Here is a 12,826-nt window from a genome sequence, read left to right on the forward strand (position 1 = left end):
CATGGAACTAGTCAGCATTTAATTTGATTCACCTCACATTATAGCACCAAGTGACTAAGAGCATGGAATTCAGTAAAGGAAATGGACTAGATAACATCCCCATTGTAGTACCTTATATTTAACCTTGTAGAGCCAAGTTGAGCCAACATAATTATGACATTGGAATCCAACAATTTGGATACCTACCCGTATACTGAGCATAAATCTTATCCAATTACTCACCATCCACTCATTATACTCTCAATCTTCAATAAACTGATGGAAGGTGATATTATGTGGAATCAATGAAGACCAGTTTAGGTGTTTTTTCCCAAATCCACTTGGCTCCAGATTTTGTTGCAGTCTTGGTCCAAATATGGATCAAAAAGTTGAATTCCAAAGGTAAAATGCAAGTAACTATTCTTGACTTTGGTCAGTGTGGTTTATAGTGTGAAAAATAATTTTTTTTTAAAAAAGGTATCATTTGACTGAATTTACACTTGTAAAATTCAATTCAATTGTATCAGGTGGAAACATTTCCAATGCTTGGAGGTAGACCGTGTATTGTGTAAGACGGCTTTTGTGGTTGGAACTCAAGGATCCCAGTCCTAAGATAAAATGAAGTAGTCCATGCTTTTTATTCCTATCAAGATGAAGATGCTTCTCATGTGTTAGGTGACAAATAATATTGTTACACAAAAATAACAGCAATGGCCACATCCAACAAGGGAACCTAGTGAGCTAGCTTGACATTCAATTGCATGTTATCATTGGATTCCATATCACCAATATCCTTGAGGTTATTGTCATTGACCACAAACTCTATCTGACCGACGAATGCTGTGCACCTCAGAGGCTATATTTCAATATAGTAATGGTACAAAAAGGTGGCTCCTCTCATCTGTTTGTTAATTGCGAAATTGCCCAATATATTAGTATTATACAAAAAATGAATAAATAATAGGACCACTTTGATGTGTGGTCAATTATTGTTAAAATGAGTTAATATAGTCACAAATGCACCTCCTCATTAGATTTCTGAAGTTAGATGCTCTTAATGTCAGTTTGCCCATTACATCTCATCAGTTATTCTCAGCAATACCTTCTGATTGTATACCCTTAATAGTACCATTGTGGGGGAAAAAGCTGTTCCTAAATTCTGTTTAGCAAAAGCCATTAAATAGTGGTGCCATCATATACTACATAAAACAGTAGAATTTGATCCAACTTAATAAATCGGTATTTGTGATCATTAAATAATCCCATCAATAATGTACCAATTTTTTAAAATCTACTTGCCGAATGCACATTTGAAATCCATGTGATGAAACATTAAGATCAGCCTTATCCTTCAGCTTTCTTGAAGTCCGTTGGAAAGCTGAAACATCTCTATAATAATAAAACAATTCCTATATTTACAGGTGAGCCAACTAAGAGTAGAAATATCGCCCTGTGACAGTAATGCTCTGTACATGCTTGGCTTGGCACAGATTGTTGAATATGACAATGAGTCTTCTCCAGAAAAAGCCAAACAGCTGATTGAAGAGGCCTGCCTAAGCTTCAAAGCCAGTATTAGCATGGAGGACAAACCAATATCTGGGAACCCACCAGTAGAACTAACTCGTAAGTGAACAGTTCTACATTCCCATTCATTCTGTGGTTTGATAAAAATACAATAGTGCTCAAAAAACTTGAAAAGAAGGAACTTGAAATGATGCACCATGATATCCCAACCCTATGAAGTCTCATAAAGTAGTGACAATCATTTTATATGCTATAAGACCCCATAGTAGATCTGAAATAATTAATTAATCCGATTTTCCTATTATACACTCTCCATTCATATACTTAATCATTAACAGCGTTCTCATTTGGCTATGCAAAGAGATAGCAGGAAGCAGATCTTGTGTTTCTGTCCATGGCTCAGCTCCAGGTTTGCAAGTTGATGCAATGGGGAAAGGGGAGAAAATGACACTGTGTATATTCAAGAGGGAAATGTTTGTGTGTATTTTGGTTAATGTGGTTCATAGTGTAAAAAATAAAAAATATTATTAAAAAAATGAAGGCAAATGGAATTTGGCAATCTTTACTATAGGGATTGAATTAAAGAGCAGGGAAATTATGCTGCAATGGAGCAAGACCAAAGGGAGTAATTATAAGATAGCGAAGCGGAGTGGGAAATTAGAGGATTGGGAAACCTTCAAAGAACATCAGAGGGTAACTAAGAAAGCCATAAGAGACGGGAAAATGAAGTACGAGAGGAAATTAGCAGATAATATTGCGGAGGATAGCAAAAGCTTTTTTAAGTATGTGAAGAGGAAGAAATTGGTTCGGTCTAAAATTGGCCCTTTGAAAATGGGCAAGGGTGAAGTTATTACCGGAAACAAGGAGATGGCAGAGGAATTTAACAAATACTTTGCAACTGTCTTCACCAAGGAGGATATAGGTTATAGTCAGTTAGGGGGTAGTGGTCATGCGGTACCAAGAGACTTGGGGAACTTTACTGGGGAGGTAGGGGATCTAATGGATATCCGGATCCAGAAGCAGGAGGTTATGAGTAAATTGTTGGGACTGAGGGCTGATAAATCCCCTGGGCCTGATGGGCTGCATCCTAGGGTGCTTAAAGAGGTGGCTATGGAAATTGTGGAGGCACTGGTCGACATTTTCCAAAGTTCCATAGATTCCGGGGAGGTCCCTGAGGATTGGAGAGTGGCTGATGTGGTGCCACTTTTTAAGAAAGGAGGGAGGGAGAAAACGGGAAATTATAGACCGGTTAGCCTGACATCAGTGGTGGGGAAGATATTGGAGTCCATCATAAAAGGAGAAATAGCAGAACACTTAGTCAGTAATAATAGTATAAGGGCTAGTCAGCATGGATTCCTTAAGGGTAAGTCATGCTTGACTAACCTTCTGGAATTTTTTGAGGATGTGACAAAGAGGGTGGACTCGGGAGAGCCAGTGGATGTGGTGTATTTGGACTTCCAGAAGGCCTTTGATAAGGTACCGCACGGGAGTCCAGTGGGCAAGATCAGGGAGCATGGTATTGGAGGTAAGGTGCTGACATGGATAGGAAATTGGTTAAGAGATAGGAAACAAAGGGTTGGAGTGAATGGGTCTTTTTCAGAATGGCAGGATGTGACGAGTGGAGTGCCTCAGGGATCGGTGTTGGGTCCTCAGTTGTTTGTAGTTTATGTTGATGATTTGGATGAGGGGATTGTGAATAACATGAGCAAATTTGCAGATGACACTAAACTGGGTGGCGGTGTGGGGTGTGAGGAGGATGTAAGGAAAATGCAGAGGGACTTGGGCGGCTAAATGGAAGATGAATTTCAATGTGAACAAATGTGAGGTTATTCATTTTGGGGGAAGTAATAGGAAAGCTGAGTATTATTTAAATGGAGACAAGCTAGGGAGTGGGGAAGTGCAAATGGATCTGGGTGTACTTGTTCACCGGTCACTGAAGGCTAGCATGCAGGTTCAGAAAGCTGTGAAGAAGGCAAATGGAATGTTGGCTTTGATAAAGAGGGGATTGGAGTATAGGAACAGAGAAGCCCTTCTGCAGTTATACAGGGCCCTGGTGAGACCCCACCTGGAGTATTGCGTCCAGTTCTGGTCTCCAAACTTGAGGAAGGACATACTAGCTATAGAGGGTGTGCAGCGCAGATTTACAAGGTTAGTTCCAGGGATGGCAGGGTTGTCATATGCAGCAAGGCTAGAAAAACTGGACTTGTATCCATTGGAGTTTAGAAGGATGAGGGGGGACATGATTGACGTATATAAAATCATCAGGGGGATAGACAAGGTGAAGTCTGATTACTTGTTCCCAATAATGGGGGAGACGAGGACTAGAGGGCATAGTTTAAGAATACAGGGTAGGCCCTTTAGGACGGAGATGAGAAAGCATTTTTTTACCCAGAGAAGTGTGAATCTGTGGAATGCTCTGCCACAGAGGGTGGTAGAGGCGGATTCGCTGACTATGTTCAAAAGAGAGTTAGATAAGACTCTTGTGGGTATCGGAGTTAAGGGTTATGGGGATAAGGCTGGAAAGGGGTACTGATGGTAATGATCAGCCATGATCTATGGCCTACTCCAGCTCCTATTGTCTATTGTCTATTGTCTACAAGGTGTTGGTGAGACCACATCTGGAACATTACATACAATCCTGGTCTTTTTACTTGAGGAAGGGTGTACTGGCTTTGAATGCAATGCAGAGAAGGTTCACCAGGTTGATTCCAGAAATGAGGAGGTTAGCCTATGAAGAGACATTGAGTCATCTGGAACTGTACTCCCTGGAATTTAGAAGAATGAGATGGGATCTTATGGAAGCATATAAAATTATGGAAAGCATAGATAAGAAAGAGGTAGGCAAGTTATTTCTATTGCTAGAATAGGCCAGAACTAGAGGACATAGCCTCAAAATTCAGGGTAGTAGATTTAACAGTATAGCCACTACCAAAGTCTCACTCGGTTTTAAAATTAACAGAATATTGAAATTTATGCACAAAATAAAAGAAAACATGAGAGTTAACCAATGTTAAATAATAATGAAATGTGACATGGTATAAACAAGCATTTACTTTTTGGTTCTTCAGAACAGAAATGGTGGCATGACAGGAAATGGGATGAAAGCAAAAAATCTCAGCAGCAGCAGAAGGATGACCAGGAGCAGAAGCAGGAGCAGCCAGGAGCAAAAGGTGCAAGCACTTCGTCTGCTATTGCAAGAGGTGGAGCTGCCAGAGGCAGAGCCACTGCCATAAAAGGATCCACAGTACAATCAAAACCCTCTCTTATAAGGCATAGCAAAGCAAGTGAAATTACCAAAGGTGCCAGGTAATGTGTGAATAAGTGAGAATTAGTATGAACATTATTGCTAATCTATACATTATTTATAGGGGACAAGCATTTGTTTTAGCCAAAACAAAAGGCAACAGAATTATGAACAAAATATACAAAGAAACACAGATAATTAGTTTTAATCTCTGAGAACTAATAATGATAAACAATTTTTAGTCACCTAACCATATTCTAGCTGTTCATGGAACAGAAATGTTCACCATTCCAAATCTTGATTGATTAAAATATATATTTTAAATACTTTTTTTCATCCTTAATTGTTTTCCCCAGGGCCAACTAAAAGGAATCATCTTTTTGGTTTCTCAATTCTTCAACTCTTAGGTAACTTTCTTATTCTCAGCAGTGAGTGTAAAAAGTGTCCTGGAAGATTTTGGTGAGGGAATCCCAACATTGTTTTACATTTTTTAAAATGTGATTTAATTTAGAGATGCAGAATGGAAGCACGCCTGTCCAGCCTGTGAGCTCATGCTGTCTAAATACATCTCTGTGACTAATTAACCTACTGATCCCATGCGAAGCACCCAGACAGTGCTGGATTTGAACCCAAGTCGCAGGCACTGTAATAGCGTTGTGCTAATGATACAGTAACTGTGCTGCCATTGTTTTACCCAAAAGTGGAAGTTATCCTTTTAAATAAGGATATTGTTTGACCATAGTTGATTTTGGCAAGTGACATTCGTGTTTGTCTTTCTGGGTAGAACAAGTTAAGGCAATGATTTTTGATACTGCCAGGAGCAGGAGAAGTCTATGCGCTGATCAAAGTTTGCTGCATTTGGACAGGAATTGTTTCCCTGAAAGTGCTCCAAGTGGAGCAGAATTTTGAGATGAATCACAAATTCATGAGAATGCCCATGAAGCTAAATATCAAACCTACTTGGAAAAACAAATTCTTACCACTGTGAGTGATACTTAGTCATTTGATTCCAGAATTGGAGAAAAATTAAGAAGAATAGGTTTCCATCTGGGATGCTGGAATAAAGACATAATTACAATAAAAGAGAATGAACGGCGTGTTCTGCATCAACACCAACAGTTTTATGCACAACTGTGAACAATTTCCTTCATAATCTGGTTCTGTGCTTACAAACAATGGAAAACAAAATAGTCCCTGACTGCAATCTGATGCAGGGCCTACTGAAATCCAGCAACAGAATTGAAATTTCCAGAGACTTCCCAGCACTTACGCTGGATAGCTGCACTCAGTTCCTGGGCAAAGGCAGAAAAGAAATGGGAACAGCAAGCCCATACATTAGAACGGTACAAGGAAAAAGTGTATATTGTTCATAATTTTGATTTGATTGATTCATTTTTTTTATTTTAAATTAAATTTAGACATACACCACAGTAACAGGTCGTTTTGGCCCACGAGCCTGTGCTACCTAATTACACCCAACTGACCTGCATTCCCAGAATTTTTTTTGAAGGGTGAGAGGAAACCAGAGCACCCAGAGGAAACCCACAAAGACACAGGGGGAACATACAAACTCCTTACAGACAGTGTGGGATTTGAACTCCAGTCCCAGTCACTGGAGCTAAAATAGCATTGAGCTAACCACTAAAATAAGTGTGCTGCCCAAATGTTTGAATCATGTAATTTTTACTTTTTAAGAATTTTAATGTGCTATTAGTACCGTACATTTAATTTGTATAGTTTTTGAATATTTTTGACTGTAATACTGAAATTATAAAGTTTTAAAAAATCCTGAGGACTTGGTATATTGAATTGGAGATGTTGTGAAAGAATCTAGAAGTGGGAAAATTAGGAGATACCTACTTAACACAAAAATTAAAATATGTTTCTGTAAGAATCTCATGAGGCTTTGGAGCTCACTTCCTCAAGACCAGCTGAATTTATGCATGTTTTTAAGATTCAGATAAATTGATTCTTGATGAGAAAAGTGAACGAGGGGGGAGATGGTGTGGAGGGCAGACGTGTGGTCCTAATCCTCCCCAGCCAGTTTTTTTAAACACCCGTTTTTAAACTATAATCTAAGTATATAAACGTTTTATTTCTGCTTCTAAGTACATTAGTTGTCTATAATGGCGGCTAATATTAAAAAACCTAAGACTCGACTACAGAAAAACCTACTTTTTAAAAGCGTTGAAGAACTGAGGCCTACCTGTCCAGTTGGAACCACTGAGTTACCATCAGGAACTTCCAAGCCACAGAGAACTCCAGCTAGGCTAAGTATTACGCCGGCACTGTTCTTGACCCTGCAAGATGGCGACGGCTTCTTGATGAAATCGACTGACGTTGACCCGCGCGTTCGTGATGTCGGGTGTGTGGGCGACTCGACTGAACAAAGACCCCTTTGGCCCACACTGCCGTCGGGGGAGTCGGGGACGCGCAGGAAGGCGCTGGAAACTGCCCCTGCGCGGCTCTTGGCCCTGTCAGGCATGCGTGGTGCTTTCAGAGTTCACAATTTATTGGAGCGTGTGTGGTCTGTGAGGGGGCCTGAGTGGTGACGCCCCGATGTGGTTGGGGTGCCGTCGTCGGGTGTTCAGACCCGCAGCCACACAGGAAAAGCCCTGACAACGCTGGAACAAGAAAAAGACTTATCTTTCATGGCCAGTTCACATGAACAATTGGAGGAGGAGCTTGTAGAAGGTGGGTCTCAAGATGTGGGACTGGAATCTGGACTGAACTCTATTTTTACTGTGCTGGAAGAGATTGCTTACCATATGGATACTATGTCTCATCAAATGACTCAAATGCAATCTACAATGTTTAATGTCTCTGAAGATATATCTACACTTAAGAGAGATGTTAATAAATGCCTTGCTTCAGTAGATGTAGTACAAGAAAATTTAAAAAATCTTGAGTCAGCTTTCTCTGAATATAAAGAGCAAGTTGTGCGTAATAAAGATAAAATAGAGAAAGTGGAAGATTCATTTGTGGATTTGGGAATTAAGAAGAGATTAATTGAAAAAAATTGATTCATTGGAAAATCAACGTTGAAGAAATAATGTAAAAATTGTGGGCCTTCCAGAAGATATTGAAGGTGCAGATCCAATAAAAAATTTTAAGAACTGGATCCCTGAGATATTGGATAAAGAGTTCTTTCTGGGTTGTTTAGTATTGGAGAGGGCACATAGATCGTTAAGGAGGAAACTGTTACCGGGACAACCATCACGAGCAGTGTTAATTTGGTGCCTGAATTATCAGGATAGAGAAATTATTCTATGGTTGGCGGCACAGAAGGGAAGACAAATTCAAGCTCCAATGATGAGTCAGAATAATAGAGTTTTCTTCTATGCTGATTTGAATCAAGAAATTATTAGACGTCGACGGGACTTTAATTCGGCTAAAGATGTGTTGTGACAGAAAGTATATAAGTTTGCTTTTCGATACCCTGCAGTGTTGAAGGTTTTTTATGGCAATTATCAGTCTCAATTTTTTGAGAATGATCATGATGCATTGGTTTTTGCTAATTCGTTACCAGATTTATGTGGTCAGGGAAGAATCTCGCCGTCGTCGCCTAAAAGAAGGGCCAATGGAAATAGAAATGGACAGAATGGAAAGAATGGGAAAGGTGGGAAAGATGGAAAGAAGGAGGTTTTAACACATAGTCTTATTGATGTTTGAAGATTTGAACCAATTTTTGGGGCTGGAGTCGCAGGGCTGAATATTTCTATGATGTGGTATTACATTATATATATTGTATTTTTGGCTGGGGGGACGTGGATGGCACTGATATCTTTGATAGTCATCTGCCTCCAGTGGGGTTTACCACACCCAGTTTTTTTAGGGAATTACTAACTGTGGGTGATTCTTTTTCAAGAGCGATAATTACAGTAATTCCAAAGAAAAACAGAGACCCTTTGAAAGTAGCTTCATATTGACCAATTTCTTTATTGAATGTAGATTATAAAATGGTAGCTAAAGTATTAGCAAACAGACTTGTGAAATATTTGCCACAATTGGTACATGTTGATCAAGCAGGTTTCATTAAGAATAGGTATGCTTCAGATAATATTCTTAGATTGATTTCTTTGATCAATGCATCGAGACATCAGCCCAACCTTGATGCGGAAAAAGTATTTGATCATGTGGAATGGCATTTTTTATTTAAAGTATTAGAAAAATTTAAATTTGGGCCATTTTTTACTGGTTGGGTTAAGGCATTATATAAAAATCCAGTTGCTAGGGTGGTGACGAATAGTCAAACTTCTTCGTCATTTAAATTATCAAGATCAACGCATCAAGGTTGTCCATTGTCACCAGCTTTATTTGCATTGGTCATAGAGCCATTAGCTCAAACAATTAGACAAAATGATAATATTAAAGGAATAAAAATTGCAGAAGATGAATATAAGATTAATTTATTTTCAGATGATCTGTTGATATATTTAACACATCCAGAACAATCCTTGAAACATTTACAAAAGTGTTTGGAGCAATATGTCTGGGTATAAAGTAAATTGGAATAAAAGTGAATTATTACCAGTTTCAGATGATGATTAGACTGAGTGTAAACAGATTACAAAGTTGCGATGGTCTAATAAAATTAAATATTATGGGGTAATTGTTGACATAAATTATCAATCTTTATATAAATTAAATTATGTACTGTTATTTAAAAAAGTAAAATGGATTAGAATAAGTGGAAAGACCTTCCTTTAACATTAGAAGGTCACATGAATTGTATCAAGTTGATTATCTTTCCATGTATTCAATATTTTTTTCAATCAATCCCATGTCCACTTCTAAAGGTATTTTTTCAGGATTTGAATACTGCGGTGAGAAGGTTTTTGTGGAAAGGTAAATTAACTAGGGTAGCATTGCAGAAATTGCCTTGGAAATATGCTGTAGGTGGACTTCAACTGCCTCATTTTCAGAATTATTATGAGGCCGCACAATTAAGATTTGTCAATAGAATGTTAGATGTCAATCAACCTCCTGGTTGGGCTAAAGTTGAATTGGCTTGTATCTCTGAGTTACAGGTTCATCAATTTATATTTAAGTGGAATTGCTGTTTGTTACAGGGATATAATATGCTGGTTTTAAAATATTTATTAGTAATTTGGACTAAAAGAAATTCTGTTATAGATTCTGGGGGTAAGATTATGGCCCAAACCCCGTTATATCAAAATAAAGTTATTCCTTTTTCAATGAATAGTTTGTATTTAAAGATTTGGAACTCTAAAGGTACAAAAGTGATCGATGATTGTTTTGAAAACTGACAGTTTCTTTCTTTTACTAGCCTTAGGGAAAAATTTAGGATACCATCTAATTTTTTATTTGTATATTTGAAAGCTTTAGTGATAGATAATTTTGGAAGAGAAATGATGCTACCTAAATTAACTAAGTTTGAGCTTTTGATTTTGGACACATTAAAAAAACGATTTATTTCAGACATGTATGCCTTGCTACAAGATAAGATTTAAGTAAATCCAGAATTAAATGGGAAGAAGATTTATCTTTTGATATATCTCAGGAGGAATGGGAAGTTATGTGTCAAGATAGTGTGACTCAATTACTTAATGTAAGATATAGTTTATTTAATTATAATTTTTTTACATCATCTATACTTGACTCCCAAGAAGTTAAAAAGATATGGTTTTAGTAATTCAGATTTATGCTTTAGATGTGGACTTCATACTGGAACATTTGTACATGCAGTTTGGTTTTGTGATAAGGTTCAACCATTCTGAGGAAAAAAATTAAAGTCTTTTTGGAAAAATTATTTAAGATTAAATTACCATTAGATCCATTAACTTTTTTGTTGGGTTATACCGTATCTTTAGTCACTGGTTTACAGTTGGACAAGTTTCAGATGGCATTTGTTTGTTTAGCATTAGCGGTAGTGTGGAAATGTATTGCGGTTACATGGAAAGATAATGTGGAATTAAATATAACCTACTGGCATAATGAGTTGAGATCCTTTATTTATATGGAGAAAATTGCATATAATTTGCATAATAATTATTCTTTTTTCGTTCATATACGGTCACCTTATTTGAAATTTATGGGTTTGGAAATATCTTAATTTTTTTCAATGTAAGTTTGGCATACCACACAGCATATGTAATTAACTGATATATATTTATTTTTGCTCCCCTTGAGGGGTCTGTTGTGGGTGGGGGGGTGGGAGAGGGGAAGCTAGTTTTGTTTATTTTAGTTTGTCTTGTTTGTTTTGTATATATATGTATTTTGAAATTATAAATAAAGTTTTGTTTTAAAAAAGCATGGGATAAAGTGGAAGGGGAAACTAATAAAATCTTTCAAAAAGTGCAGTATCTCTAGTGCATTGGATGGTACAGAGGATGATTTATTGTGGGACATTGACAACGAAGCGGAAGCCAACTCATATGCTGTCTGTATAATCAATGAGACTCTGGATGTGCTTGCTGAGCTCTTTGCCTCAGATGATCATAGTGATTTCGTAGGATTTTAAATGTGTTTTGTTTTCAATAAAAATTTATTTATAATGTAGCTTGAAAATTTGTTGCAGGTTGGGTTCTTTTTTTTGGTGTTTTGGGTCATCTTATACAATGCATCTGCGTCAAGCAGTTTTTTTTTAGTTGAATTTAATGTTACACTTTTGTATCTGGTGTATAAGACAACCCGATTTGTGTGTGTGTTTTTTTTAAGGTTTCAAGAGTAAACTTGTATACCAAAATATATGATACTTATAAAGCTGATCTAAACAATCATCTTAGTGTTTGGAGACCTCTCCCAGGTTTTAGCAGGCAGGTGGTTTGTGAGTTCAGTTTCCAAGCAACTCTGCAAGGGACTCAGAACATTGATAAAAATATTGACATTGTTTTTATACTGACAGTTTTTTGCATGAGATGTATTATACCAGTATAACATACAATTTGACTGGCTAACCATTTCTTAATTGGCATGGGTACACTTGAATGGATGGGTGACCCATGATGATGGAATAGGAAGTAATGTTGATGCAGTTGGAGACATGAAGTTGTGTGATGATGCCTTTTGAAGTATGCCCATCTGCAAGATGCAGAGGGAACAGGAATTTTATTTTTCAAACTTCTTTTTACAATATTGAAAGATGCTATTTGGTCCATTAAAATTGATGTTTTCTCTCAGAGAAATCCCATGAATTCCAGTTTTTAAAAAAAAAACTGCATATGGTGGAAAACTGAAACAAATGTCACAAAGTGCTATCAGTTATCAGGAAACAAAATTGTAATGGCTTGTTGATGAATTTTCCTACTTGAAATATTTAGCCTCAGTTTATTTTCTGGGTGCATTTGCAATGTAACTCTTGAACAAAGGCCTTCCTTCTCTTTGAACAATGAATCATAGGAAAGTTGTAATGCAGAAGGAAGTCATGCAGAACATCATGTACATTTCCAGAGCTTAATCCCATCTTCAGCACTTCATCTGTAGTCCTTCGGGTGACAGCTCTTTAAGACCAAGATCAGGTACTTTTAAAATGAGCCACGGATTTTCTTTTTATTATAGAGAATTCCAAACCATGCCAACCTCTGCTTTTTCTATTTTTCCCAATCTTTCTACTGATTACTTTAAATTGGTCTATCCTGATGCTCTTGGAAGATCAATGACCTGAGACATTAACTCTTGTTTCCTTTGCCACAGATTATTTCAGACCAGTTGACCATTTGGAGCTTTTTCAGTTTGGAATTGCAATTTCCAGCACAGAATAGGCCCACAATGTTTTGCCCACCTCTGTAAACCTATTCAACCATCTAAATATTCCCTACCTCATACCCATAACTCTCTATTTTTCTTGCATCTATATGCCTGTCCAAGAGTCTTTTAAATATCCCTATTTTAACAGCCTCCACCACTACCCTTGGCAAAGCATTCCAGGCGTCTGTAAATTTTTAAAAAATTTACCCCTGTCACCTCCCTTAAACTTTCCTCCCCTCACCTTATACAGACATCCTCTGGTATTTGCCACTGTTGTCCTGGAAAAAAATCTGCTGGCTGTCCCTCCTACCTATGCCCCCCATAATCTTGTAGACCTTAATTATGACACCTATCATCCTTCTTCACTCC

At 37.6% G+C, this 12,826-nt stretch overlaps 1 protein-coding gene across 4 annotated transcripts in view; it reads left to right on the forward strand.

Annotated features, from left to right (window-relative positions):
* LOC138760742 (uncharacterized) overlaps window positions 1-12,826 on the forward strand; it is a 133,096-nt gene that overhangs the window by 91,567 nt on the left and 28,703 nt on the right. For all 4 annotated transcript variants that reach the window (XM_069931765.1, XM_069931763.1, XM_069931766.1 and 1 more), the window contains 2 exons: window positions 1,401-1,602; window positions 4,572-4,809. In XM_069931765.1, coding sequence (XP_069787866.1) covers window positions 1,401-1,602; window positions 4,572-4,809 — 440 coding nt within the window. The remainder of the gene's footprint in view (window positions 1-1,400; window positions 1,603-4,571; window positions 4,810-12,826) is intronic.

The sequence above is a fragment of the Narcine bancroftii genome, chromosome 4 (genome assembly GCF_036971445.1).
Source record: "Narcine bancroftii isolate sNarBan1 chromosome 4, sNarBan1.hap1, whole genome shotgun sequence".
Taxonomy (NCBI): domain Eukaryota; kingdom Metazoa; phylum Chordata; class Chondrichthyes; order Torpediniformes; family Narcinidae; genus Narcine; species Narcine bancroftii.